Source organism: Entelurus aequoreus, linkage group LG10 (genome assembly GCF_033978785.1).
Source record: "Entelurus aequoreus isolate RoL-2023_Sb linkage group LG10, RoL_Eaeq_v1.1, whole genome shotgun sequence".
NCBI classification, from domain to species: Eukaryota; Metazoa; Chordata; class Actinopteri; order Syngnathiformes; family Syngnathidae; genus Entelurus; species Entelurus aequoreus.
In genome coordinates, this window is record NC_084740.1 from 38,104,391 (window position 1) to 38,132,326 (window position 27,936).

Below are 27,936 nucleotides of genomic sequence, written 5' to 3' on the forward strand. Positions count from 1 at the left end.
AACATGAAAACACATCAGTGTGGAAGGTGACATGAAGACATGAGGGAGTGAGTGAGAACTGGCAGAGGTGAATTGTGGGAGATTTGGCTGTTTCTATTGAAGATACTGCCCCCCCCCCTCCCCCCCTTCTCAGCCTGTTGCTTTGGCCCTATTGTTCTGACACACACAAACACACACAAACACACACAATGATGTGAATGGAGCAGTCATGGGGGTGGTGGGGGGGTAAATTCTTCTCCTTGCATTTTGAATGTTTGCACCAACACATTCACGTCAGGAGGAGATTATTTACTCCCCCCAATATGGAGAGAGATGCGGTTTTAAATTGGAAAGGGGCGGGGCAGTCTTGATGGTTGCTAGGGGCAACCATAGGGATAGGTGTCCCATGCACGCGTGTTAAGACTCCTGTTTTGAGAGCCCTCACGCCCATTCGGACACCGAGAGACATTGGGGGGGGGGGGGGGGGTGTACACGCTAGGGGAGGGGGAGGAAAGCGCGCGCGCAAGATAGAGAGAGAGAGAGAGAGAGAGAGAGAGAGAGAGAGAGAGAGAGAGAGAGCGAGAGCGAGAGAGAGAGAGAGAGAGCGTCTAGGAGGATTTCTCGGCGGTGTCGTCTCGTCTTTTGCAGCTTATTATCTTTGTGCACACGGATTTACACGCGCGGAAGGAGGTTAGTTTCTCTCTTTTATTTTTCCCTCCTTTCTCATCTCACCTTTATTTCCCGCCACCGTGCACGCGACCGTCTAGCGGGAGGGGGGTGGGGAGCGCGCTGGGGGCGTTGCGGGAGAGACAGGTGAGGCTACAGGTCCTTGTGATGTTTAATGGCGACCAACGTGCACGGAGCGGAGGACGCTTCTAGAAGCTTCTGTCGCCGCGAAAGACCTTCTGGTGGTCCACTGACGGGGGCTTTTTTTTTTTTTTTTTTTTGCGGGCGACGGAGGGGCGCGATAATGCCTGGGTGCGGGGAGGAGGGGGTGGGGGGGGTGCCGTTGTCTGGCAAAAATGTGTTTGTGATGATATCCCCCCCCCCCCCCCCTCTCCCCACCTTGTCCGTCCTGCACGTGTGCGTCTGTCATACATGTGCGCGCACCCCCCCAGACTCCCCAAAAACAGAAGGGAGCCAAAAAATTACAACGTTCGCGCGCACAAAGACTGAGCGACGCAAAAGGGGGCGGGGAGACACGTCGGGGGGGTTAAGGGGGGGGGGGGGGTGTCTATGTCTCAGCCATTTTCTACGAAGCAGACAAACGATGATTTTTAACGATACGATTATCTCGATAGATTTTTATAATTGTTGCTATTTGGAATTGATGCTGCAGGGACCTTCTGACGGGGGTGGGTGAGTGGGGGGGGGGGGCATGAAGCACCCCACACAATAGACAAGGAGGCTGCTTGTTGCGAATTTGGCGCTTCACTTGTTTTGTTCAATGACAAATTCACAGAGAGCCCCAAAGACCCCCCCCCCCCCCCCATCCCCCTCCACTCACTTCCCGCCTATTTAACACCCACCATCACCCTTTATGTATATACTCCTTGTAGTATTTTAATATACTCGGTTGGTATCGGCCGTCTCCGTCAGAAAGTTCCTCGTCTTTCACTGACGTCCGAACAACATGTCGTCGCCATGTTAGAAGTTCCTTTACCCCCCCGAAATGGAGGGAAATGAGGGAGCAAGGAGAGGGGGGGGGGGGGGGGGGGGTGATTAGAAATGCAAATTCTGTCTTCAGCAGGCTGGAGCACCTGCTGTCTCTAGCCCCCCCCCTTAAAGGATGAAGTTCTACTTGACTTGAGGACACAAGGAAGCGAGTAAGGATATAAGTGAGTGAAGGAAGCTGAGGGAGGAGGTGTGGACCAGTATATGAAGTGTCATTCACTGGTCAAGTGACTGCTGATGATGATGATGATGATGATGATGTTGCCATGGTAACGGAGGATGCACAATATTAAAAAAAAAAGAAGCTAAAAGTACCAATGATTGTCATACACACACTAGGTGTGGTGAAATTATCCTCTGCATTTGACCCATCACCCTTGATCACCCCCTGGGTGAAGTTTATGGAACTGAGGAGAAAAGGAGCGCTTGATTTGCTCACCCTAACCCAGGGGTCGGCAACCCAAAACATTGAAAGAGCCATATAGGGCCAAAAATACAAAAACAAATATGTCTGGTGCCGCAAAAAATGAAAAGATTACATAAGTGTTATAATGAAGGCAACACATATTAGCCTACTATCAAAATGACTATGTGTCGCAGGCTGAAGCAAATCTTCGTTGACAGAAATGTTGAAATGTAATATTTATTCTACACATTTTTACAACATTAGAAACCATTAGTAAATCAGAGGCTTCTCAGAAGGTGAGATAACTCCTGGAAATTACTGGCTTTTAATGGACAAAAGGTATAGATGTGTGTGTCCAAGTTAAAGGAAGTGGCAGGCTGTCTTCTTCTAACGGATTTATTACAATCTTTGCAAGCTGGGTAACGTTTGCTGTGGTCTGGAACAACATGGCAAACAAACAACTGTTAGAAATGCAGCCAATATTATAATGTGTCATGAGAAATGCAAATATAAATTATATACAAAGAGGATAAAAGTAAAGGTTATTAAATGAGCTCAAGTATACCTACAAATGAGGCAATATGCAATATGTACATACAGCAAGCCTAAATAGCATGTTAGCATTGATTAGATGACCAAATATGCCAGATTAGCACTCCAGCAAGCCAATAACATCAACAAAGCGCACCTATGTGCATTCACGCACAGTATAAAAGGTTTGGTGGACAAAATGAGACAAAGGAGGAGTGGAAGATTTTACATGTAAACAAACTGCTGCGTCACAGTCCACACTATGGTGAGTTCAAGAACCGCCGAAATTAGTAGGACAAAACGATGTTCACCAAATAGTCTCATCAGTGAAGCATACACACAAACATATTAAACAGTGGACTTTCTAACAATTGTGAAGGTTTGTGTCGTGTTTGTCCTCAAACAAAAAACATACTAAAACAAAAAAACTATATATCCCCCATCTTTTTCCATTTTCCATCCTTTTTAAAAAATGCTCCAGGGAGCAACTAGGGTAACCCGTTAGAGTTCTGACCTGTGTTCTGCTGGTTCCTGTTGCGCTCTTTTAGGAAGTAGGATTACTCCTGGTGTAAAGCGGACTACTTCCTGTCTCCACTGTCTCTTGTTGGGGGGAGTAGGTTCTGCCAGATGATTGGCAGGTCAGCCTCAGCCAATCACAGCCCAAGAAGAAAACATTAGCAAAAAAGCAGCAGAAAGTAAACAAATGTTGAGTGGAAGACATTTTACCTGATGCTTCTTCTTCGTTATGAGAAACTGCTGCATTGGTTCATGCAACATTGATCTCATCAGACAGGATGAGAACATGAGACGGTGTAAGACACAAAAGAATCTGAGATGTGAGACAGCATGAGAACAAAAGAAAACACTAGCGAAAACGAGACGGCATAAGGCGATATGAGAAAACATGAGACAACTTGGGAGAACATGAGAACACAGAGCAACATGAGAAATATGAGAACACGAGGCAACATGACAGAACACAAGATAACGTGAGATAATGACAGCATGAGAGAACATGAGACATCACAAAACATTGAGAGAACACAAGAGAACATGATACGGGATAAGATAATATGATACATGTGAAAACAAGGCTACATGACATAACATGAGACATGAGAACACAAGGCAACATGACAGAACACTAGATAACGTGAGATAATGACAGCATGAGGGAACATGAGAACAAAAAAGACACGCAGACATGAGGAAAAACATGACAACATGGGAGAAACATGAGAACACAAAGCAACATGAGAACACAAGAAAACATGAGACGGTATAAGACAATATGATGCAACGTGTGAAAACAAGGCAATAGGACATGACAGAAGATAACATGAGAAAGTATGACAGTGAGAGGACATGAGACAGCGCGAGACAACATGAGAACAAAAGGTAACATGGGCGAACGCAAGAGAAAATTACACAGTGTGAGATGAAAGGGCATGATACGACTTGAGAGAACATGCAAGAGCATGAGACTGTATCGGATAATATGCTAGAACGTGAGACAACACGGGACAACATGAGAATACGATGGCAACATAACAGAAGATGAGAACACAAGGCAACATGAGAGCACCCAAGAGAAAATTACACAGCATACAACACAAAGGAACAGAAGACAGCATAGGACAACATGAGAGAGAACATGAAGCAACATGAGAACACAATACGACATGAGAATAAAAGACAACATGAGTGTAAGTCAATATGAGAGACCATGAGAACAAAAAGCAACACAGCACGAGGGGAACACAGCAACTTGAGAGAACATAAGACAACAATAGAACATAAGACAATGAGAATACAGTGGCAACATGACAATATGAGAACACAAGGCAATATGACAGAACACATGAGAACAGGAGAGAGTATAAGACAACACAAGAGCATAAGACAGTATAAGATAATATGATACAACATGAGACCACAGGGGGAAATGAGAATACAGTGGCAACATGACAACATGAGAACAAGGCAACACGAGAGAACGCAAGAGAAAAGTACACAGCATGATACAACACGAGAGAATAGGAGACAGCAAAGGACAACACTAGAGAACATGAGGCAACATGAGAACATGAGGCAACATGGGAACACAAGAGAACGTGACCATATAAGGCAATATGATACAACATGAGAAAACAAGGCAACATTTAAGAACATGAGACAGTGTAAGACAATATGACACAACATGAGAAAACAAGGCAACAATAAAGAACATGAGACAACATGACAGAACGCAAGGGAACATGAGTATAAGTCGACATGAGAAAACGCGAGAGATGGCCTGATGCGATTTGAGAACAAGAAAGAGTATGAGACAGTAAAAGGCAACATGACAGAACATGAGAACACAAGGCAACATGACAGAACACAAGAGATCATGAGAGTATGAGACAACACAAGACAGTATAAGATAATATGATAGAGCATGAGGCAACACAGGGGCAGATGAGAATGCAATGACAACATGACAAAACATGCGAACACAAGGCAACATGAGAGAACGCAAGAGAAAATGACAAAGCATGATACAACATGAGATGATGAGACAGCATAGGACAAGACCAGGGAACACACAAGAGCACGAGACAGTATGAGACACCTTGAGAACACGAGACAGCAGGGATATGCATGGAATGAGAAGGTAGTTTAGAATGAGGACGCAGGCGGATGAGTTGGTGGATGTGTGTGATGAGGATCATGAGTGATGATGCAGGAAGATGGCGTCCGTGGCAGAAAGACAAGAATGAGATTGTTGAGGGATGAATTAGAGTGAGCAACGTCATGAGGTTGAGGACATGAGAGCAGAATGAGAAGGATGCTAGGCAGTGACGCCAGAGTGTCAAAAGTTGACGGCGTGATGAAGGACATACATGAGAACATGATGTTTTAACGGGAAGAACTATGTCAGGCAGGTTTGAAGTTGTCATGAGAAACTATAAAGTCGAGGATTGACAGCATGAGAGTGATGAGACAACAGCATTGAGTGAGAAGAAGCCGGAAGGGGGTCTTGCTGCACGTGCACACGTTCCAGCAGCAGACGTGAGGAGGATGAGTTGAGATGTGGAGATTATTTGAGCGGGAAAAAGCTGCACAGACTTATGAGATAACATCCAAAGGGTATTAAGCTACAGACACTAGCGTAGCCATGGATCAAATATTTAGCCTCCAAATCAGCACCCCCCTCCCCCTCCCCCCATGCGGGTTGGAGAAAACCGGGTCAGGCTGGAGGAGAGAGAAGCGAGAGCGAACACATGATGGGCAGATAAAGGCTGGTCTGTGTCTGAGGAAGAGGAGGATGAAAGGACATGAAGGGGCCTCTCTGTTGAAGGAGCGAGCCCAGCTTCTATAGAAGACTCCCTTGGTGCCTTGAGCTGGCAGCCCATAATAGCACGTCGCTATGGCCACTGCTCCTTTCACTGCTGACCACCACAGTCACACCCAAACTTCTCCACACCTTCGTCTTCAAGTTGTCGCCGCGCCGAGAGACTCGAGTAAATCTCGTTTCCGTGGCGACGCGCGACGGCGTTGCCAAAACGCAGGGAGAAAACTGTGATGCGCATGCAAGGCCACTAGGCAGCGACACTGCGCCCGACGTGCTATTGTTTTTCATCAGAAAAAGTACTTTTTATGAGGCAAAGCAGTGTTGAGTGGTCGTTGCGTCGACGCCACACTGTAGGTGGGTCGTTGCAGATGTGTTTCATTGGTATTGTGTTGCAGATTTGTTGTCGTCGTGTTGCTGTTGTGTGCCCGCGTATTGTTGTTTTATTTGTATCGTATTGTAGGTTTGTTGGTGTAGCTTTGTGTTGCATTGGTGTTGTAGTTGCAGGTGTGTCGTGTTGTATTGCGGTTGCGTTGTCGGTAGGGGTGTTAAAAAAAATCGATTTTCGATTTAATCGCGATTCTTACTTGTAACAATTCTTAAAAAAAAATGTTTTTAATCTAAAATCGATTTTCAAATTAGATAGTAGATAGATAGTACTTTATTGATTCCTTCAGGAAAAAAAATAATTAAAAAAATTAATCGCGATTCCTATATGTAATGACTCTTAATTGATTAAAAATATATATATATTTTCAAATTAATCGCTATTCTTGCTTGTAACGATTCTTAATTGATTAAAAAAAAAAGATTTTCAAATTAATCGCTTTTCTTGCTTGTAACGATTCTTAATTGATTAAAAAAAAATCAAAAATCTATTTTCAAATCATTCGCGATTCCTATATGTAACGATTCTTAATTGATCCAAAAAAAAAAAAGATTTTCAAATTAATCGCTTTTCTTGCTTGTAACGATTCTTAATTGATTAAAACAATTAAAAAAAGATTTTAGAATTAATCGCAATTCCTATATGTAACGATTCTTAAGTGATTAAAAAAAATCTAAATTAGATTTTCAAATTAATCGCTATTTTTACTTGTAACAATTTTTCTAAAAATTTTAAAATAAAAGTTTTCAATTTGTATTATTTTATTTTTTTTAAATCTGTCCTGTCCATTCACTCAGACAAATTATATTGTTGATGTAGATCAGGGGTCCCCAAACTTTTTGACTCAGGGGCCGCATTGGGTTAAAAAAAAATATATATATATATTTCGAGCGCGAAGATGTTACATTATCGATGGGAAAATGCATTTTTAGACAATATGATTTGCCTGAGCAGCTAAGAGACACCGAGAGTAACAAGCGGTAGAAAATTGATTAGAAAGAACAGATTTTAAAAAATAATAATGAAAAAAAAAGAAAAAATACTTTTTTAAATTAGTTGTATTTTTTTATTTAAAAAAAAAACAAAACTATATATATATATATATATATATATATATATATATATATACTTTTTCTTTTTTTTTTAACTTGGGACTTCCCGCGGGCCAGATTTTGGACGCTGGGGCCGTAGTTTGGGCACCCCTGATGATAACATGACAGAACAGAATAGATGATAATATCTGATGTACAAAGTTACTTTAGAAAAGTAAAGTGTTGGATACTTTTCTTGTTGTCTTATTTGTATTTTACTTTATTCAATATTTGAGTAGAATTTTATTAAACAAAACCAGTTTTAAGTAATATAGAAATGTATCCGCGCTGTTTATCTATTTTATGGAGGAATGTCATTACTCATAGAAGTGCCATCCAATGTTATTTAAAAAGTAGACATTTTTAATCGAGAATCGTTTTGAATCGAAATCGAATCGTTACCCGCAAAAATCTAATCGAATTGTGTGGTGCCCAAAGATTCTCAGCCTTAGGTGTGTTGCAGTTGAGTTGTATTTCAGGTCTGTTGTAATCGTTTTGTATAGCAGTTGAGTTGTATTGCAGTTAGATGTGTGAATCTTTGGGCAGCTAACGATTCGATCCCATTCCAGTTCCTTTGGTGACGATTGATTGATTGATTGATTGATTGATTGATTGAAACTTTTAGGAGCAGATTGCACAGTACAGTACATATTCTGTACAATTGACCACTAAATGGTAACACCCGAATACATTTTTCAACTTGTTTAAGTCGGGGTCCACGTTAATCCATTCATGGATTCGATTCAGAATCGATTCAACACGATTCTCGCCTCAAACCGATTCTCGCAATGTATTATTTGGTGTAATAATTATAATGAAACTTTTTCAAAATAGGTTACAGGTGAAAAAAGCTCATTCTGGTTGCATGGAGAAGGCATAAAAATGTATTTTTTAAAATGTATTCCAGATTTTTTAACTCAGATTTCTGAAAATGATGAATCGATTTAGAATCGGAATGAATAACAATCGCGATTTAGATGTCAATCGATTTTTTTTGTGCACTCCTAATGCAGTTGTTTTGTGGGGGTGTTGCAGTCCAGTTGTATTTGAGGTCTGGTGTAATTGTTTTGTATCATAGTTGTGTTGTAGTCATGTTGCAGGGATGTAGTTGTTTTGAAGTTGTGTTTTATTAGTTACATTGTGGTTCGGTGTTGGAGTTGCGTTGTATTGCAGTCGTGTTGTATTACAGTTGCGTTGTAGTCATGCTTTAGTCATGTTGTGGTGGTGTTGTAGTTGTGTTGTAGTCGCTTTGTATTGCAGTTGTATTGTAGTCGTGTGTTGGAGTCACATGGTGGTGTTTTAGTCGAGTTGTATTGCAGTTGTGTTGTATTCGTGTGTTGAAGTCATGTTGTGGTGGTGTCGTAGTTGTGTTGTAGTCGAGTTGTCTTGCAGTTGTGTGTTGGAGTCATGTTTCCGTTGTTTTGTAGGTGTGTTGCAGTTGTGTGTTGGGGTCATGCTGCAGTTGTGTTGTAGTCATGTTTTATTACAGTTCCTTTGTAGTCCGGTGTTGGTGTTGCATTGTATTGCAGTCGTATTGTATTACAGTTGCGTTGTAGTCGTGTATTGGAGTCATGTTGTGGTGGTGTTGTAGTCGAGTTGTATTGCAGTTGTGTTGTATTCGTGTGTTGGAGTCATGTTGCGGTGGTGTTGTAGTTGTATTGCAGTTGTGTGTTGGAGTCATGATGCCATTGTGTTGTAGGTGTGTTGTAGTTGTGTGTTGGGGTCATGCTGCAGTTGCGTTGTAGTCTTTTTTTTATTACAGTTCCTTCGTAGTCCGGTGTTGGTGTTGCGTTGTATTGCAGTCGTATTGTATTACAGTTGCGTTGTAGTTATGCGTTAGTCTTGTTGTGGTCGCGTGGTATTGCAGTTGTATTGTTGCGTTGTAGTCATGCGTTAGTTTTGTTGTGGTCGCGTTGTATTGCAGTCGTATTGTATTACAGTTGCGTTGTAGTCATGCGTTAGTTTTGTTGTGGTCACGTTGTATTGCAGTCGTATTGTATTACAGTTGTGTTATAGTCATATGTTAGTCATGTTGTGGTCGCTTTGTATTGTAGTCGTGTTGTAGTCGTGTGTTGGAGTCAAGTTGCCGTTGTTTTGTAGTCATGCATCGGAGTCATGTTGCAGTGGTGTTGTAAGTGTCGTAGTCTTGTTGTATTGCAGTTGTATTGTAGTAGTGCGTTGGAGCCATGTTGCAGTTGTGTTGTAATTGTGTGTTGGAGTCATGTTGCAGTTGTGTGCTAGTCGTGCATTGGAGTCATGTTGCAGTTGTGTTGTAATTGTGTGTTGGAGTCACGTTGCAGTTGTGTTGGGAGTCGTGTGTTGGACTTGGGAGTCATGTTGCAGTTGTGTGGTAGTCGTGCATTGGAGTCATGTTGCAGTTGTGTTGTAATTGGGTGTTGGGAGTCATGTTGCAGTTGTGTTGGGAGTCGTGTGTTGGACTTGGGAGTCATGTTGCAGTTGTGTGGTAGTCGTGCATTGGAGTCATGTTGCAGTTGTGTTGGAGTCATGTGTTGGGCTTGGGAGTCATGTTGCAGTTGTGTTGGAGTCGTGCATTGGAGTCATGTTGCAGTGGTGTTGGAGTCATGTTGCAGTTGTGTTGTAGTTGTGCGTTGAAGTCATGTTGTAGTCGTGTGTTGGACTTGGGAGTCATGTTGCAGTTGTGTTGTAGTTGTGCGTTGAAGTCATGTTGTAGTCGTGTGTTGGACTTGGGAGTCATGTTGCAGTTGTGTTGTAGTTGTGCGTTGAAGTCATGTTGTAGTCGTGTGTTGGACTTGGGAGTCATGTTGCAGTTGTGTTGGAGTCATGTGTTGGACTTTCACAATATTATGTCAGACCCACTCGACACCGAGGATGTCGTTGTGGCTTGTACAGCCCTTTGAGACACTTGTGATTTAGGGCTATATAAATAAACATTGATTGATTGATTGATTGATTTGGGAGTTATATTGCAGTGGTGTTATAGTCGTGTGTTGGAGTCATGTTGCAGTTGTGTTGTAGTCATGTTGCAGTTGTGTTGTAGTCGTGTGTTGCAGTCACTTTGCAGTTGTGTTGGAGTTAGGGCTGTCGATATACTCGATATATCGCGGGGTTGTCTCTGTGCGATATAGAAAATGAATATATCGTGATATTGGAGTATACGTTCTCATGCAGTTGCTTTTAGCTGCGGGCATTACACTACAGGCTCTTCTCACTCTTTCTTGTGACATAAAACAAGCGCACCTTCTTACATACGTCACATACTGTCGCGCGTGCAACGTCACACGCCCTTGCGTAGCAGAGAGGTAGCGGCATGGATAATGTTAGCTGTGATGCTAGCGGTGCGGTGCGAGTGGTAATACGAGAGAGAGAAGATGCGAATCTGATAACAAATGAAGGAATAATTAATTCCCAAGAAAAACAGCACAGGGTCCATCGTCTGGCGGTGGTTTGGCTTCAAGCGGGAAGTTGTCGAACAGACAACCGTAACATGTCAATAATGCGGCAAAAGCGCTGTTACAAAAAATAGCAGCACTGCTAATATGTAGCATCATTTGAAAAGTCACCCGCTAGAGAATGAGTGCTTGAAACTCCGCATGTCAACATCTCCGTTCGGTGCCACACCAACAAAATGCCGAAGCAACCATTTCCACATCAACACCGTATGAAACAAATAGTCAACAAGAGGAGATAACATCCGCAGGAACCTACCACATAGCGAAGGACATACATTATTTGATTTCTTATTATGCAGCTCATTTTTATTTGACACTTGTTGAAATATCTTGTGTGACATCATGCACAAAAGTGCACTTTATTAGTTTTAAACTATTGTAGTGGCGTTCTGTACAAAAAGTGCACTTTAATTTAGTGTTGTTTTGATATGTCATCTTAGTGACATCATGCACAAAAGTGCACTTATAGCTTGTTTTAAAATGTCTCTGACAATCTTGCACTTTCTGTTTTGAAATGACATGAATGTTTGTACCACTGCTTAATAACTGTTTGATAAATACACTTTTGCTCAATTGACTTAGTTGTGATTTCCCTCTGCATGAAAGTTTAAAAGTAGCATATATTAATGCAGTATGAAGAAGAATGTTTTAATGTAGACACATAGAATCATTATACTGCTGTGATTATATGCATCAAGTGTTCATCCAAGGCTAAGGCAAAATATCGAGATATATATCGTGTATCGTGACATGGTCTAAAAATATCGAGATATTAATAAAAGGCCATATCGCCCAGCCCTAGTTGGAGTCATGTTGCAGTTGTGTTGGAGTCATGTGTTGGAGTCGTGTTGCAGTTGTGTAGGAGTCATGTTGCAGTTGTGTTGTATTTGTGCGTTGGAGTCGTGTTGCAGTTGTGTAGGAGTCATGTTGCAGTTGTGTTGTATTTGTGCGTTGGAGTCATGTTGCAGTTGTATTGCAGCCATGTGTTGGAGTCATGTTGCAGTTGTGTTGGGAGTCATGTAGCAGTCGTCTGTTGTAGTCATGTTGCAGTTGTGTTGTAGTAATGTAGCAGTTGTGTTTTAGTCCTGTTGTAGTCGTGTGTTGGAGTCGTGTTGCAGTCATATGTTGGAGTCATGTTGCAGTTGTATTGTAGTCATGTGTTGGAGTCATGTTGCAGTCGTGTTGGAGTCATGTTGCAGTTGTGTTGGAGTCATGTTGCAGTCGTGTGTTGGAGTCATGTTGCAGTTGTGTTGGAGTCATGTTGCAGTCGTGTTGGAGTCATGTTGCAGTCGTGTTGGAGTCATGTTGCAGTCGTGTTGGAGTCATGTAGCAGTCGTGTGTTGGAGTCATGTTGCAGTTGTGTTGGAGTCATGTTGCAGTCGTGTTGGAGTCATGTTGCAGTCGTGTGTTGGAGTCATGTAGCAGTCGTGTGTTGGAGTCATGTTGCAGTTGTGCGTTGGAGTCATGTTGCAGCTGTGTTGTAGTCATGCGTTGGAGTCATGTTGCAGTTGTACTGTAGTCATGCATTGGAGTCATGTTGCAGTTGTGTTTTAGTCGTGCGTTGGAGTCATGTTGCAGTTGTGTTGTATGTTAGAGTCACGTAACAGTTGTGTTGGAGTCATGGGTTGGACTCATGTTGCAGGGATGTTGTAGTTATATGTTGGCGTCATGTTGCAGTGATGTTGTAGTTATATGTTGGAGTCATGTTGCAGTGAGGTTGTAGTTATGTCATGTTGCAGTTGTGTTATAGTTGTGTGTTAGAGTCATGTTACAGGTATGTTGTAGTTGTGTGTTGGAGTCATATTGCCGTGATGTTGTAGTTGTGTGTTGGATTCATGTTGCAGTGATGTTGTAGTTGTGTGTTGGGAGTCATGTTGCAGTGATTTTGTAGTTGTGTGTAGAAGTCATGTTGCAGTTGTGTTGGAGTCATGTTGCAGTTGTGTGTTGGAGTCATGTTGCAGTCGTGTTGGAGTCATGTTGCAGTGATGTTGTAGTTATATGTTGGAGTCATGTTGCAGTTGTGTGTTAGAGTCATGTTACAGTTGTGTTGGAGTCATGTTGCAGGGATGTTGTAGTTGTGTGTTGGAGTCATGTTGGACTTGGGAGTCATGTTGCAGTTGTGTTGTAGTCGTGTGTTGGAGTCACTTTGTAGTTGTGTTGGAGTCGTGTGTTGGAGTCACTTTGTAGTTGTGTTGGAGTCGTGTGTTGGACTTGGGAGTCATGTTGCAGTTGTGTTGTATGTTAGAGTCACGTAACAGTTGTGTTGGAGTCATGGGTTGGACTCATGTTGCAGGGATGTTGTAGTTATATGCTGGCGTCATGTTGCAGTGATGTTGTAGTTATATGTTGGAGTCATGTTGCAGTGAGGTTGTGGTTATGTCATGTTGCAGTTGTGTTATAGTTGTGTGTTAGTCATGTTACAGGTATGTTGTAGTTGTGTGTTGGAGTCATATTGCCGTGATGTTGTAGTTGTGTGTTGGAGTCATGTTGCAGTGATGTTGTAGTTGTGTGTTGGGAGTCATGTTGCAGTGATTTTGTAGTTGTGTGTAGGAGTCATGTTGCAGTTGTGTTGGAGTCATGTTGCAGTTGTGTGTTGGAGTCATGTTGCAGTCGTGTTGGAGTCATGTTGCAGTGATGTTTTAGTTATATGTTGGAGTCATGTTGCAGTCGTGTTGGAGTCATGTTGCAGTGATGTTGTAGTTATATGTTGGAGTCATGTTGCAGTTGTGTGTTAGAGTCATGTTACAGTTGTGTTGGAGTCATGTTGCAGGGATGTTGTAGTTGTGTGTTGGAGTCATGTTGGACTTGGGGGTCATGTTGCAGTTGTGTTGTAGTCGTGTGTTGGAGTCACTTTGCAGTTGTGTTGGAGTCGTGTGTTGGACTTGGGAGTCATGTTGCAGTTGTGTTGGAGTCGTGCATTGGAGTCATGTTGCAGTTGTGTTGGAGTCATGTTGCAGTTGTGTTGGAGTCATGTTGCAGTGATGTTGTAGTTGTGTGTTGGAGTCATGTTGCAGTGATGTTGTAGTTGTGTGTTGGGAGTCATGTTGCAGTGATGTTGTAGTTGTGTGTTGGGAGTCATGTTGCAGTGATTTTGTAGTTGTGTGTAGGAGTCATGTTGTGTGTTGGAGTCATGTTGCAGTTGTGTGTTGGAGTCATGTTGCAGTGATGTTGTGTGTTGGACTTGGGAGTCATGTTGCAGTTGTGTTGTATGTTAGAGTCACGTAACAGTTGTGTTGGAGTCATGGGTTGGACTCATGTTGCAGGGATGTTGTAGTTATATGTTGGCGTCATGTTGCAGTGATGTTGTAGTTATATGTTGGAGTCATGTTGCAGTGAGGTTGTGGTTATGTCATGTTGCAGTTGTGTTATAGTTGTGTGTTAGAGTCATGTTACAGGTATGTTGTAGTTGTGTGTTGGAGTCATGTTGCAGTGATGTTGTAGTTGTGTGTTGGGAGTCATGTTGCAGTGATTTTGTAGTTGTGTGTAGGAGTCATGTTGCAGTTGTGTTGGAGTCATGTTGCAGTTGTGTGTTGGAGTCATGTTGCAGTCGTGTTGGAGTCATGTTGCAGTGATGTTTTAGTTATATGTTGGAGTCATGTTGCAGGCGTGTTGGAGTCATGTTGCAGTCGTGTTGGAGTCATGTTGCAGTGATGTTGTAGTTATATGTTGGAGTCATGTTGCAGTTGTGTGTTGGAGTCATGTTACAGTTGTGTTGGAGTCATGTTGTAGGGATGTTGTAGTTGTGTGTTGGAGTCATGTTGGACTTGGGAGTCATGTTGCAGTTGTGTTGTAGTCGTGTGTTGGAGTCACTTTGCAGTTGTGTTGGAGTCGTGTGTTGGACTTGGGAGTCATGTTGCAGTTGTGTTGGAGTCGTGCATTGGAGTCATGTTGCAGTTGTGTTGGAGTCATGTTGCAGTTGTGTTGGAGTCATGTTGCAGTGATGTTGTAGTTGTGTGTTGGGAGTCATGTTGCAGTGATGTTGTAGTTGTGTGTTGGGAGTCATGTTGCAGTGATGTTGTAGTTGTGTGTTGGGAGTCATGTTGCAGTGATTTTGTAGTTGTGTGTAGGAGTCATGTTGTGTGTTGGAGTCATGTTGCAGTTGTGTGTTGGAGTCATGTTGCAGTGATGTTGTAGTTATATGTTGGAATCATGTTGCAGTTGTGTGTTAGAGTCATGTTACAGTTATGTTGGAGTCATGTTGCAGGGATGTTGTAGTTGTGTGTTGGACTCATGTTGCAGTGATGTTGTAGTTATATGTTGGAGTCATGTTGGACTTGGGAGTCATGTTGCAGTTGTGTTGGAGTCGTGTGTTGGAGTCACTTTGTAGTTGTGTTGGAGTCGTGTGTTGGACTTGGGAGTCATGTTGCAGTTGTGTTCGAGTCGTGCATTGGAGTCATGTTGCAGTTGTGTTGGAGTCATATTGCAGTGATGTTGTAGTTGTGTGTTGGAGTCATGTTGCAGTTGTGTTGTTGTCGAGTTGTAGTCGTTTTGTATGTGTTGTCGCTGTATTTTAGTGGTGAATTTGTTTTGTACTGCAGTTGTATTTTAGACATGTTGTATTGCAGTTGTGTTGTAGTCACTTTGCAGTTGTGTTGGAGTCGTGTGTTGGACTTGGGAGTCATGTTGCAGTTGTGTTGGAGTCGTGGATTGGAGCAATGTTGCATTGTGTTGGGGTCATGTTGCAGTTGTGTTGTAGTCATGTTGCAGTTGGGTTGTAGTTGTGTGTTGGAGTCATGTAACTGTGTGTTGGAGTCATGTTGTAGCTGTGTGTTGGAGTCATGTTGCAGTTGTGTTGTCGAGTTGCAGTCGTTTTGTATCGCAAATATGTTGTCGCTGTATTTTAGTGGGGAATTTGTTTTGTACTGCAGTTGTATTTTATACATGTTGTATTGCAGTTGTGTTGTAGCCGAGTGTTGGAGTCATGTTGCAGTGGTGTTGTAGTTGTGTCGTAGTCTGTGTTTTACTAGTGTTGTAGTCATTGGTTGGCTGGCTGGCTTGTTTTGGTGCTCTATGGCGGCTCTAACTAGGCTCGACGTAAACAATCCTGTTTAGGGACAGGTAATCGGTTAATAGGAGCGAGTTGTGTGTGTGTTGCTAAACTTGGACTCCTCTTACATGAATCACAACCAAGTTGGTCCTTCCAGATGTTTCCATGCAGGTAACACAGCAGCATGACGACGACGATGGTAATAATATTGACGACGGCGTCCTTCACGTGGTAACCTGTGCGAGCGTTGCGTGCGGTCTGTGCTGATCCCACTGATGGATTTAACAGGCTTGCTTGTAGTATCATCTTCATTGCAGCCTGCGCGGCAAATCCGCTTTCCTCCTGACCCGCAACACTGAGGGGTCAGAGGTCAGGGTCCAAGGTGGGTTTCCCTCAGGTCACCGGCCAACAAGTTGCCGTGCTTGCAGAGAAAGTCCTGAAATAGAAACAGGAAGTGAGGACTTGGAAGTACACGCGGTCCAAACGGGTCGCTTCTTATCAAAAGAGGCTCCGTTATCACCATGACAACAGGGCTAGCACTTTATCAGACAGCTTGACGACCAACATTCGCTATTTTGAATCAAACGGCGTGGCGCCCCCTGGTGAAGCACAAAGCCACGTGACGAGGGCCGTTCCAGAGGTCCTAAAACAGCCAAGCCGAGACGTGAACTCACTTGAAATTGGCTGCTCTCCTGGCGCTGGATTAGAGCAGCGCTTAAAGCTGTCGCACTAAAAGGTCCGACCTTCCCTGCGAGGGCAGGAAGCTGCTGGAACGCAGCGCCGCTAATCCATCGCAATGACAACAACAACAACAACAACAAGTCAATCCATTGCTTTGTTTCAACTTTCGCACTTGCGTACTAACACTTCAATAAGTGTACTGTGTACACCGTGTACTCAGAGTGCAAATATTGGTACCTCTGTTTTTGTTAGTAATCCATTCTAAAAGGTCCGACGAACACCAAATTGTACAAACAGCAAAGCAATTTTTCGCATAAGAAATAACGTAAATCCAATTAATCTGCGTCAGAACATGAAAACAAAACACATTTTATGAAGAATAATTATAGCTCTACATGCAGAAAATGATGTGAAATATACATGTACCGTATTTTCCGGACTATATAAGTTGCACTCACTAAACTTTAGAAGAATTCCCCCCCCCCCCCATATATTAGCTGCACCGGACTATAAACCGCAGATATATACATTGTGAAATGAGTTACTTACACAGAAAGACTGTTTAAATGTTTATTTACATACCATAATTGTTTCTTGTGTCTGTAACCCGACAGTAAAACGGATGATCAAACAAAACAGAAGTCATCGTCATTAACCCACTTAGCTGCGGAAGCTAGCTCTCCAATCAGCTAAACAGACTCTTTTTATCACTTTTTTAATCACACTTTTTATCGGAGTTGTTGGAGTGCGTATTCTGTATTAAAAAGTGGTTGTCTAACAAAACAGAAACTCTGATAATTGCTCCCGATAAAAAGACACCCTGATCAAGAACTCCCTTGGTGCTTTGGGTGCATCTGTTAAAAGCAGCCTCAGAAACCTTGGGGTTGTGTTTGATCAGTCCATGTCTTTGGAGGGTCACTGCCGTCAACTGACCAAAAACTGTTTTCATCATCTCAGAAATATTTCTAAAGTGAGAAATTTGTTGTCAAAATTGGATCTCGAAATGATCAATCACGCGTTCATTTCGTCTCGTATTGACTATTGCAATTTTATTTTCAATCTTTTCAACAATTAAATGCTAAAGAGACTTCAGACTGTACAAAATGCAGCTGCCAGACTTTTGACTGGTGCACCCAGAACAGCCCATAGTATCTCACCTTTTTTGTAAGGGGCGCCGGAAGTTGGCAGACCCGTCAGCGATCCTGTTCTGTCTCCCTGTAATGTTTGATCCTGTTCTGTCTCCCTGTAATGTTTGTCTGCTCTTGAATGGGATTGTGGTAAAAAATGTAATTTCCCCTTTGGGATTAATAAAGTATTTCTGATTCTGATTCTGATTACCCCCATTTTATCCAGTATTCATTGGCTTCCACTTAAATTCCGCATTGAGTTTAAGATTTTAGTCCTGACATTCCGTGCATTGCATGGTGGGGCCCCTCAGTACATCACTGACATGTTATGGCCCTACTCTTCAGGGCGCAGCCTCCGGTCTTCAGGCCAGGGTCTTCTAAAGGTCCCCAAAACTTGTTTCAAAACCCGTGGAGACCTGGCATTCCAGGCTATAGCTCCGGTCTTCAAGCCATGGTCTTCTAAAGATCCTCAAAGCTCCCAGACTCCGAAACAATTTGCACCAGTCCCTAAGTGATCTTGACTGTGTTGTTAAGAAACATTTGAAAACTTCTCTTTTTAGTAAAGCTTTTAGTTAATGCACCTTTTAATTATCAATTTGAATCCACTTTGTGTCCTTTTTATGATGTTTCCCCTGTTGTTCTACTTCATCTATGTTTTGTACAGCGCTTTGTGATTTTATCTGTGAAAAGCGCTTTATAAATCAAATTTACTTACGGTACTTACTTACTTACTCCACGGTGACGTTTTGGTGGAATTACCGTTTTATAAGCCGCAGGGTTCAAAATATAAAAAAAGTTGCGGCTTATAGTCCTGAATTTACGGTAAATGATGAGTGAAATGTTTACATTTTATTATAACATCACTTTTAACGTTATTGAAGACTTGCTGGCAAAGCCGGCGATGAACATACAGGAGAGCCCCGTGGACGGCACCTTCATACTTTGCTATTCTTGAATCCAATAGTGTTTCTCACCTTCTTTGTCAAAGTGCTGGCACTCGCAACTTTCTTTGACCCCATGGTGGATTATTTACAGTGCTACTCAGTAAAAAATAAAAATTAAAAAGTACTAATTCTTTGAGTACTTTATTCTACGAAACGATATAAGGGCAAACGTGTTTGTTTGGCAGTAGGATAACCGAGAGGGTATACGTCCCGTCCCGGTGCTTCTACCACAACATTGCGGGAAAAGTGTGACACATTGGTGATGTTCAGTTAGTGTTGAGCCACAAGCTTGAACATAGCGAAAAGGCTACATAATGAAAATCTCAGATCCAAAGCCATGGCAAGTCGTTCTCTCGATTAGACAAGACCATTTTCTCTTTGATCTCCGTGAGACGACAACATTGGAGCGAACGCGGGCTGGCGCGCTTTGCTGCTTGCAGAGGAGGAGGAGCTTAACGACCGTGTTTACAAACATAAAATGTACATTGTTACACTAACTGCATCAGTAAAATGGAATATAATTTCAGCAGAAAAAAGACGGTAGACAAAAAGTCTAGTCACTTTTTATCGGAGCCTTTGGTCAAAACATGTCAAGACGCCTCTTGTCAAACCAATTACACTCTTCCGCCTTTACAATATTGGCGATACGCATCAAATCTCGTCTAACTACATAACAAAATGAAAAATTGTCATGCTTTGTCAAAGATGTCTTGAAATGTAATCTGTGATATTTCTACCTAAATAAATGTTTTCTGGCAGATTAAAATAAAGTGTATATATATTTTTTTTATAACATCTTCACATTGATAGTCCACATTTACAGAATGTTTAGCAGGCTGAATATTATATTTTATTAATAGGGAAGGTTAAGAAATTGTCATGCAGGGATATGAATACCATCAACTAGTACAACATGTAATGTACAGAATATCAGAAGCATTTATTCAGGTAGAAATATTACAGACTACATCTCAGACAATTAAACCATGATCGTAACTATCCACATTTTGTGTTATGAAACTGGTATCTAAACATGGTGTAGGTCCTCCAATAAATGCAAGTGCTCCTAAAGCAGAAATAAAAATTCTGTATTCCTACAAAATACAAAATCTGGCAAGACACCAACGCACTGCAGGTAATTTTTTTTTATGGTCATTAAAAGTCTGTTTGTCCTTTTTGTGTTGAGCTGTTCAAAAAGACTTAGACAAACTTTATTGATCCATTAAGCATATTTAAAAACAAAAATAATAATAATTGAAGCAAATTGTCCAGTCATGGTACTAAAAACGTGAACATTATGGGCGGTGTGGCGAAGTTGGTAGAGTGGCCGTGCCAGCAATCGGAGGGTTGCTGGTTACTGGGGTTCAATCCCCACCTTCTACCATCCTAGTCACGTCCGTTGTGTCCTTGGGCAAGACACTTCACCCTTGCTCCTGATGGCTGCTGGTTAGCGCCTTGCATGGCAGCTCCCGCCATCAGTGTGTGAATGTGTGTGTGAATGGGTGAATGTGGAAATACTGTCTAAGCGCTTTGAGTACCTTGAAGGTAGAAAAGCGCTATACAAGTATAACCAATTTATCATTTATTTATCTGTCTAGGGTACACTTATTAATAACAAAAAAACATTTATCTGCGATTAATCGAGATTAATTTTGAGTTAACTATGAACAAACTGCAATTATTTGCGATCAAATATTTTAAATGTCTGACAGCCTCAGTAACATTGTTTACTTTCAAGTGGCGCCTGATCGGGTGGATCGGCACTTCCTGTTTGCATCGTCATTGTGATATGTGTGAAGCACAAACAAAATATGTTGACGGTTGTGTGACTTTAAAGTGTGTTTAGATAGACGGGACTCGAACAGGAATCTCTTGCTGCAGACCACCCGTGCATTGGTTGGATGATGTGTGTGTGTGTAGAAATGTTCTGCAGTGGCCACAAGTCATCGTCCATGTTTGATTTGAAAGAATGTTCAAATATATGTGACTCACTGATGTGTGGGTCCAAAACGCTGGTTCTGGTCCATTCAACCGTCTCAGTCGCGTGTCTGCTGAGTTTTGAGGAGGCGCGTGTATCATCTGGAACGTTAGGACCTCCTTGCCCCAGTGGAGACGCTCTCTTGCAGGCCTGGTCCATTTAACCCGAGTCATAGCTTTTATGAGCGGACGCCGCCTCTCAGTCTTCGATATTCCAGACCTCACCTAGAATGTCTGCTGAGTATAACCTCCAGGGAACTTGTACAAACATCACAGCCTATCGTAGTAATCCGCAGTGCTACTCAAGGGTTCGTTTGACATGTGTTGCTTCTCTTCTTCTCCAGCGAGCTGAAAAGATGATTGACACGTTAAAATGACGAGACAACGACAAAGCACATTATTTCAACGTAGCGCGCGTGAGACTCGCGTGTGGACAAGTGTGGACTTCTGGCAGATAAATTATTCAACTCAAACACTTCATGTCTGCTTTCACTTGGCAAGCACAACATAACCAAAACACGAGAGTAGTACCTCAGTTTTCTTTAGTTCTCTGAAGAAGGAATTGTACGACAATACAAAACACAATTTTATGGAGAATAATTATAGTTTGACAGTACAAGGGCTGAAAACCTTCCTCTAATTATAACCCCCTCAGCTTTCAAGGCAGAAAGGAAATGTCAGCACAACCATGGAAAACACTCAATGTAAACAACATTCTGAAAAATTGAACACTTAAACCTCTTAAAATTAAGGTAAAAAAATAAGGAATATGTAAGAAATGCATAATAAAGTAAACCAAATAGTGCAAAGTGTGAAAATGTGGGTTTAGTGCCAAAAAGTTACAGTTCAGTCGTGTGTTTTATGTGAGCGCGGCTAAGGTCGTGTGGACTTCGGTCAGACTCTGACTACGGTCCGTTTTTTTTCAATCCAAAAAAACGTGAACTTTTCATTTTTAGTGACAATCTCTTTGTTCTCTACAACACAAATTTTTACATTCTCTTCTCACTCCATGCAAAGATTCCACTGCAAGACAAGATAGTTGATACGGTTACCTGATTCACTGTTAGCGTGTCACTCCCACTGATCAGTGACCACTTCCTGCCTTGCTCGGTTGCCAGATAGCAAATGCCTTTGCTCATGCAACCAACCTTGCTTTGAAACTTCCTGTTTCTTGGGACAAAGAAAAAAAAAAAGATATCCAACGTTTTATTGAACACATGTCATGTCTATCGTGATATACAGTGTTTCCTCGCTACAACACGGTTCACTTTACGCGGTTACACAGATTTTTCACAGTGTCGCATGCTATTTTTTTTAACAGCGTATTGTCTGTCTATCGGTGTTGGACCTGCGATGAGGTTGTGACTTGTCCAGGGTGTACACCACCTTCCGCTCGAATGCAGCTGTGATAGGCTCCAGCACCAACCGCGACCCTGAAAGGGACCAGCTGTAAAAAATGGATGGATGGATGGATTGTGCATTGTGTTCTGCGTCCTGATTCACTAAGGGACTGTAGACTATTGTCAATCAATCTTCTTCATGCCATGTGTCCTGTATAACAGTGGTCCCCAACCACCGGGCCGTGGATCGATTGGTACCGGGCCGCACAAGAAATTAAGAAAATTAAAAAAAAAAAAATTAATCAACATAAAAAACTAAAGATACACTTACAATTAGTGCAGCAACCCAAAAAACCTCCCTCCCCCATTTATACTCATTCACACTAAAGGGTTGTTTCTTTCTGTTATTAATATTTCTGGTTCCTACATATATATCAATATAGATCAATACAGTCTGCAGGTATACAGTCCGCAAGCACACATGAATGTATTTTTTTATGAAAAAAAAAAAAAATTAAAAAAAACATACCCCCGCCCCCCCGGGGGGTATTTTCAAGCGTTGACCGGTCCGCAGTTACAAAAAAGTTGGGGACCACTGCTGTACAGTACAGAATGCATTCAGCTTGCCTAATTTACTTAATTGTTTGATGCGAGCATACATATACTGTACAGTACTGTAAACGAAAAAACATGATAAATAAATAAAAACCTGTAAATGAAAAAACATGCACAGTAAATGAAAAAACAGTGCAAAAAAATATATATATAATGACACAGAAAAAATAGGGGGAAAAAATTAACTTCTACTACATGGATTTCACTTAAAGCGAATATTTTTTGGAACGTAACACCAGCGTTCAACGAGGGAACACTGTATATTGATGTCGTTTTATTGCCCGGCCCTAAGAAATACATTTAAATGAATGAAATGTATCTATTTTACCTTCTTTTTTTTTTAATACTCTTGATGTCCAAGATGGCGATGAGCGGAGAGGGAGAGGCAAAGCTGTGTAGTAACATGTTCTTCCACATCTTCTAGATGGCAGAAGTAACACACAGCAGAATGTCAATTTTATTTTATTGGCCGTGGCTCAATAAAAGGTCAGTAAACACTGGTGTAGAGTCCACTGTCTCTTTGTCACAGACATCTGACATTTCGTTAGTTTAGTTCACTTTAATTGGGGTATTTTTGCACAAAACCGCCGGAGACATGCTTGTCAACAACCACATTTTTTAAAGGAATACAATTTTTTTTTTTAAAAGACAATATGTGATGTGCATATTCAAAATGGCAGGCGGTTCCCCATCCCATCATGTTAGTCTTCACGCCTCTCTCTCTGTCCTTCCCCGCTCGCCCACCTGATGCTGTCTTCGCCAGAGTCCCTCAGAGAGCGTCTGAACGTGCGCTTGGTGACTCACCTTCATTGACGCGCTGACTCATTCATGGAGTGTGTGCGCGTTTGTGTGACACACCTGGATAAAAATCCTGCAGTCAGTCACAGAAACGAGCTTGTCTCCCTTGCTAACCATTTCCCACCTTCTCTGTCGCTCCACAGGAGTCGGGAGGATTAGTAGGATGCTGAGTAGCCTCCCTCCACGCCAGTCTTCTCCACGCTGCTTTCCATGAGCTGAGCGCGCCACTTAGCGGGAGGAACCAATCAGCAGAAAGAGAAGGAGGGCAGAAGGCCAGGGAAAGATAGAAGGAACAAACTTTTTTGTTGCGGTTTCTTTCTTCTTTCGGGAATGGCGGCGACGGAAGCCGACGCGGCGCCCGCGGTCCAAGAAGACGGGAAGACTGTGGAGAGCAAGCAGCCGGAGGCGGAGCAAGCGACCAATAAGGCAAACTCAGAGAGTGCCAACAGCGAGGTGCCAGATAAAGAGGGCGTAGCAGTCAACAGTGAGGTTGTCCCCATCAAAGACACTGTCAATAACGACACCGCGGCAGAGGCAGTGACGGAGGCCGGCGGCGGCGAGGAGGCCGGAGAATCCAGCGGTGAGGCGCCAGCCCCTCAGAGCTCGGAGAACGCAGAGCACAAGACTTCCTTCCTGGACTCCTTCTTGAACAAAAGTGGGCTGGGCAAGGTGATGGCATCCAGAAAAAAGAAGGAGCCCAGCGCTCCCGCAGGCGGTGGGGAGGAGAGTGCCGCAGAGGGGGCGGAGAAAGAGGGAGAAGAGGCGGCAGCGACGGTGGTTGAGGGAGGAGCAGAAGCAGGCTCCGAGGGGGAGGCGGTGGCCAACGGAGAGAAGGAAGAGGAGAAAAAGGAGGAGGAGAAGAAGGAGGATGAGAAGAAAGGCAAAGTGTCTTCAGTAGGAGAGATGATCCGGAGGCCCGTGGCAAAGATCTTCTCTCACCGCAGCACCGCCACTCCAGAACCTCCTAAACGCGCCAAGTCTTTGGATCGCCTGGAGGATCCCCAAGCACTCAACGCCTCCACAGAGGAGGAAGCAGTTGCAGGAGCGCCGGAAGGTGAGGCAGAACAAAAAGCCTCCTCCTCGGCTGGCTCCTCCAAGCACATGAAGCGCTGGCACTCCTTTAAGAAGCTGATGGCCCACAAAACACACAAGAGGAGCAGCGCTGAGGAGGCGGGGGAAGGAGCAGAAGGAGGCGGCGACTCCTCAACGTTGGACTCCAAGGAGTCCGGCCAAAAGAGGTGGAAGCTCAAACGCTCCTGGACCTTCCAGGGAATGAAGAGGGACACCTCCATGGTCGGCATCAGCGCCAAGACCAAGGGCTCCGACAAGCCGGATGAGACGCCGGACGCTGAGGAGCCCAAGGCAGACGAGCCCGAGGCGGCGGCCGAGGCGGCTGCCGAGGGGGCGGCCGAGGGGGCGGCCGAGGAGGCCAAAGTCGACGGCGGCGAAGAAAAGGCGGAGGGAAGCGAGGAGGAGAAGGCGGTGGGAGGAGCGACGGTGACGCACCACGCCAACGAGATTTGGACCTCCTTCAAGAAGCGTGTCATCCCCAAGTCCAAGCGTGCCAACACAGAGTGCCCCCCCAGCGGGGAAGACGACGCTACTGCTGCCGCCGCCTCAGGTAAGCTCCTCCCATTTTGTTAACCTGTCAAAGTTCTACAGTAGTCAATCCCATTTCAGCGGCCATTTTATTCCTTGTAGAAGACATCTATGTAAAAGGTCTCTAAGCAGCTTCTTGACTGGTTTGGAGTTCTTTGGTGGCACCTTATCTCTTTAGTCAGAGATAAGGGTCTGACTCCATCTCCAACCGAATGTCAGAGACGGCGTGACGAGGCAGTGTCCCAAGAAAAACGCGAGGAAGAAGAACACCATTTTAGCACCTGAGTGCAGATTGTGGAAATTGGATGGTGGAGAAGACGACCAATGCCGATTCCTGCGCTCTGATCCTTTCATCCTTGGACGCCATCACCATGTGACAACTCCACAATCTGGAATTCAACGTCTCTGAAGTGAAAGTACAAAGAACCGAGTAACAAATTTTGCGAACGCTTGCGGGATCCGCTGTTGGCGACTTCATTTTGAGGAGTGGAATGTCGTCCCACAGCAGTGTGTAACCAGCATGAAGAAAAGGTGGCAGGCGACAAGTCAAATGTTTTCTTGTTACTGAAAAGACTTTGGCAAGCAAGTCAAGAAGCTGTTTAGTCACATTGTTAGACTCAGAAAGTGCTGAGCTTTAAGACACTGGTGGACAGAGAATGGTCACACGATCATTCAAATAAAACGTTTACATTGTGATTCACTTCATTTTTTAAATGTTTGTTTTCCGAGCAGGCGAGGACGGAGCAGCAGACGAGGGCAAAGACGGAAAGTCGGCCAAGGCCAAGCGGTCCCACTTCGGCCGGGCCGTGTCCCTCAAGAACTTCATCCTGAGAAAAGGCAAGTCCACCAGCGTGGACATGGGCGAAGGCGCCAAGGAAGAGGAAGAGGAGGCCACAGAGGTTGGGGTCGCAGCCGCCACAGAGGAGCCCACCGAAGAGTCCACCAAGGGGACCAACGACAAAGACCAGAAGGGCGGCGACGAGCAGGAGGTAGAGAAAGGCGTGGAGCAGACGCCGAGCGAAGCTCCCGTCGCCAACGGTGAAAACGGCTGCTCCAACGGCTCGGCGGAGGAGAACGGCACGCAGCATGAGGAGGAGGAGGAGGAGAAGCACAGCCCCCTGAAGAAGACCAAGGAAGTGGGAGGGGCCAAGGAGGAGGCCAACTCCAAGGTCATCAACGCCACGGCGCCCGTCAACAGCGGTGAGTTAGATCACGCTCACCTGGACTCAGATGAGCTCGGCGGTGGCCAGGAAGGAAATGCTAGCAAGAGACTGGCGCTAACAAACATGAGCGGTGAGCTAGGGGAGGAGGTAGAGGAGGAACAGGGGGAGGAAGAGGAGATGAGGAAGAGAGAGCTTCGAGACGTGGCGGTGGCCATCGTGCACAGCGTGATGTCGGCAGCCGCCCACCAGTTAGAGCGGGAGCTTTGCGGCGCTCTCAACGGCTGCCACGGCCCCGCCTCCACATGCTAGCATGCTAACACGGCAGCACGGGACGTCGCACGTGCACGCACACACACACACGCACATCAACCGGCAGTTGCGCACGCCGCAGAGCAGGCGCGTCGTCGGCTAGCTAAGCACGGGGAACCCTTTCAAGTCTTTGTAGACCTTAGACCACAAGCCACTTTAGGAACGGTCTTTGATTTGGCGCTCGTTTACAACCGTTTTTAAAATAGCCAAGGGGTATCCAAAGTGTGGCTCTTTAGTGACCACTGCACATGATGACACAAACAGGAGAACTACAAAACAAATGGGAAAAAATAGGCAAAAATGCTTTCGATTTTCAGCATGCAGCTTTTGGTGGAAAAGGTTTGGACACCCCTGATCTAGTCCACTCTAGTCTAGGTTGGTACAGTCTCCTTAGGGTGTTCAGGACAAAACTGAGGACCACTTGCTATGTGCCGATGACAATGTCATACTTTGTGAACAGCACAATGAGGTTAGCACTAAAGCGCACTTTTTTTGCCATGTTTTATGATTATTATTATCATCATTATTATTATTTTTAATGCTTGTTCTTTTCAATGTCTTCTGTTATCATTCACCAGACAAAAAGGCGGGAAACGTGTGAGGCCACAAAGAGGATTAGAACTGCCCGGGATTCGCTGAGCAAGGAGCTCTGAGACCCCCCCCCCTCCCCAACCCTCTTCCAAATCCTCCACCCTAACCACTCCCAAAGCCCCCCCTCGCCCCACAACACCACCACCACACCAGCACCACCACCTCCCTGCTTCCACACCCCCCGCCCCCTCCCAAATAAAGGAGTAATCACGTGTTAACAACTCGCCATGGTGATGTGGAGCAGGCGGCGAGAGTTCATGTGGAAAAAAAACAAAAAAAAACTCATAAAGCAATAATTCACCCCCCCCCCCCCCGCCCCCTCCCACCACCATCATTGGCACACACACACACACACACCTGTTTTCTCTGCTTGTTTGTGTGACATTTTTCTTTGTCAACGAGAGAAGAAAACAATGAAATGTATACTTTAAAAAAAATAACATCCCCCCCGCCCGTCTGTTCATACCGAGCCCTGATTGGTGGATTTAAATAACATAAAAACAAGAAGAAAAAAAAGAGACTGTTAGTTTTATATTGACAGCCATTTTGCTTTGTAGTGCCCCCCCCCCCCCCCTCACCCTCAGCCCCTCCGTCCAAGTAGATATGCGGGTCGAACAGGACTCCAGTACATAGACTGCTCCAGTATATAGACCGCCCCCGAGGACTGCACCTCCCCAGCAACACTGCAATGTCTCCAGCTGTGTGTTCAATGTTTTAGACTGTTGTGTGGTGGACAAAACTCTGATTGGTTTTCCTGTCTTATTTTGTAAGAGCACATCCTGTCACTGTCATTAAACACGCTCATCGCCATGACGACGACGACACGATGATGATGATGATGATGATGATGTTTTGTTGGTCCAGTTTTCACGTCTGCTAGCAAATTGTCAAAGAAAAACAAACAATAGTACAATAAAGACTAAAATTTAACAACTAAACTCATTGTGGCTCATTTTGGTCGGAATGGTGGA

At 43.9% G+C, this 27,936-nt stretch overlaps 2 protein-coding genes and 2 long non-coding RNA genes across 6 annotated transcripts in view; 1 reads left to right on the forward strand and 3 right to left on the reverse strand.

Moving 5' to 3' along the window:
* Nucleotides 1–5,660, reverse strand: part of LOC133658573 (uncharacterized) — a 30,310-nt gene extending 24,650 nt beyond the window's left edge. Inside the window, exons 1-2 of one of the 2 annotated variants that reach the window (XM_062060755.1) lie at nucleotides 3,317–5,660; nucleotides 3,105–3,210 (exon numbers count right to left, since the gene is read on the reverse strand). The gene's annotated coding sequence lies outside the window, so the exon portion shown is untranslated. Of the gene's footprint in view, nucleotides 1–3,104; nucleotides 3,235–3,316 lie in introns of both variants that reach the window. The other variant, XM_062060754.1, reaches the window with a different exon arrangement.
* On the forward strand, nucleotides 507–27,894 carry si:ch211-137a8.4 (nucleolar and coiled-body phosphoprotein 1). The gene is made up of 4 exons (XM_062060756.1): nucleotides 507–669; nucleotides 23,447–24,924; nucleotides 25,635–26,102; nucleotides 26,953–27,894. The coding sequence occupies exons 2-4, from the start codon at nucleotides 23,634–23,636 to the stop codon at nucleotides 26,973–26,975; spliced, it is 1,782 nt and encodes a 593-aa protein (XP_061916740.1). The 5' UTR covers nucleotides 507–669; nucleotides 23,447–23,633; the 3' UTR covers nucleotides 26,976–27,894.
* Nucleotides 16,063–22,869, reverse strand: LOC133658577 (uncharacterized). Of its 2 annotated transcripts, XR_009827493.1 has the most exons (4): nucleotides 22,834–22,869; nucleotides 21,603–21,720; nucleotides 20,566–20,898; nucleotides 16,063–16,257 (listed from the first exon to the last, which is right to left on the reverse strand). It is a non-coding gene; the product is annotated as an uncharacterized LOC133658577 (long non-coding RNA). The 2 variants fall into 2 exon arrangements; XR_009827492.1 differs by lacking the exon at nucleotides 16,063–16,257 and having other exon boundaries at nucleotides 19,549–20,898.
* On the reverse strand, nucleotides 22,885–23,634 carry LOC133658578 (uncharacterized). The gene is made up of 3 exons (XR_009827494.1): nucleotides 23,428–23,634; nucleotides 23,310–23,363; nucleotides 22,885–22,925 (listed from the first exon to the last, which is right to left on the reverse strand). It is a non-coding gene; the product is annotated as an uncharacterized LOC133658578 (long non-coding RNA).
* Nucleotides 27,895–27,936: the final 42 nt, after the last annotated feature.

Excerpts from the sequence above, each read along its gene's own strand:
- si:ch211-137a8.4 (XM_062060756.1), top strand. The coding sequence starts at position 23,634 with ATGGCGGCGACGGAAGCCGACGCGGCGCCCGCGGTCCAAGAAGACGGG. Across the intron at positions 24,925-25,634 it reads TACTGCTGCCGCCGCCTCAG|GCGAGGACGGAGCAGCAGAC; the intron begins GTAAGCTCCTCC and ends TTTTCCGAGCAG. Across the intron at positions 26,103-26,952 it reads CACGGCGCCCGTCAACAGCG|ACAAAAAGGCGGGAAACGTG; the intron begins GTGAGTTAGATC and ends ATCATTCACCAG.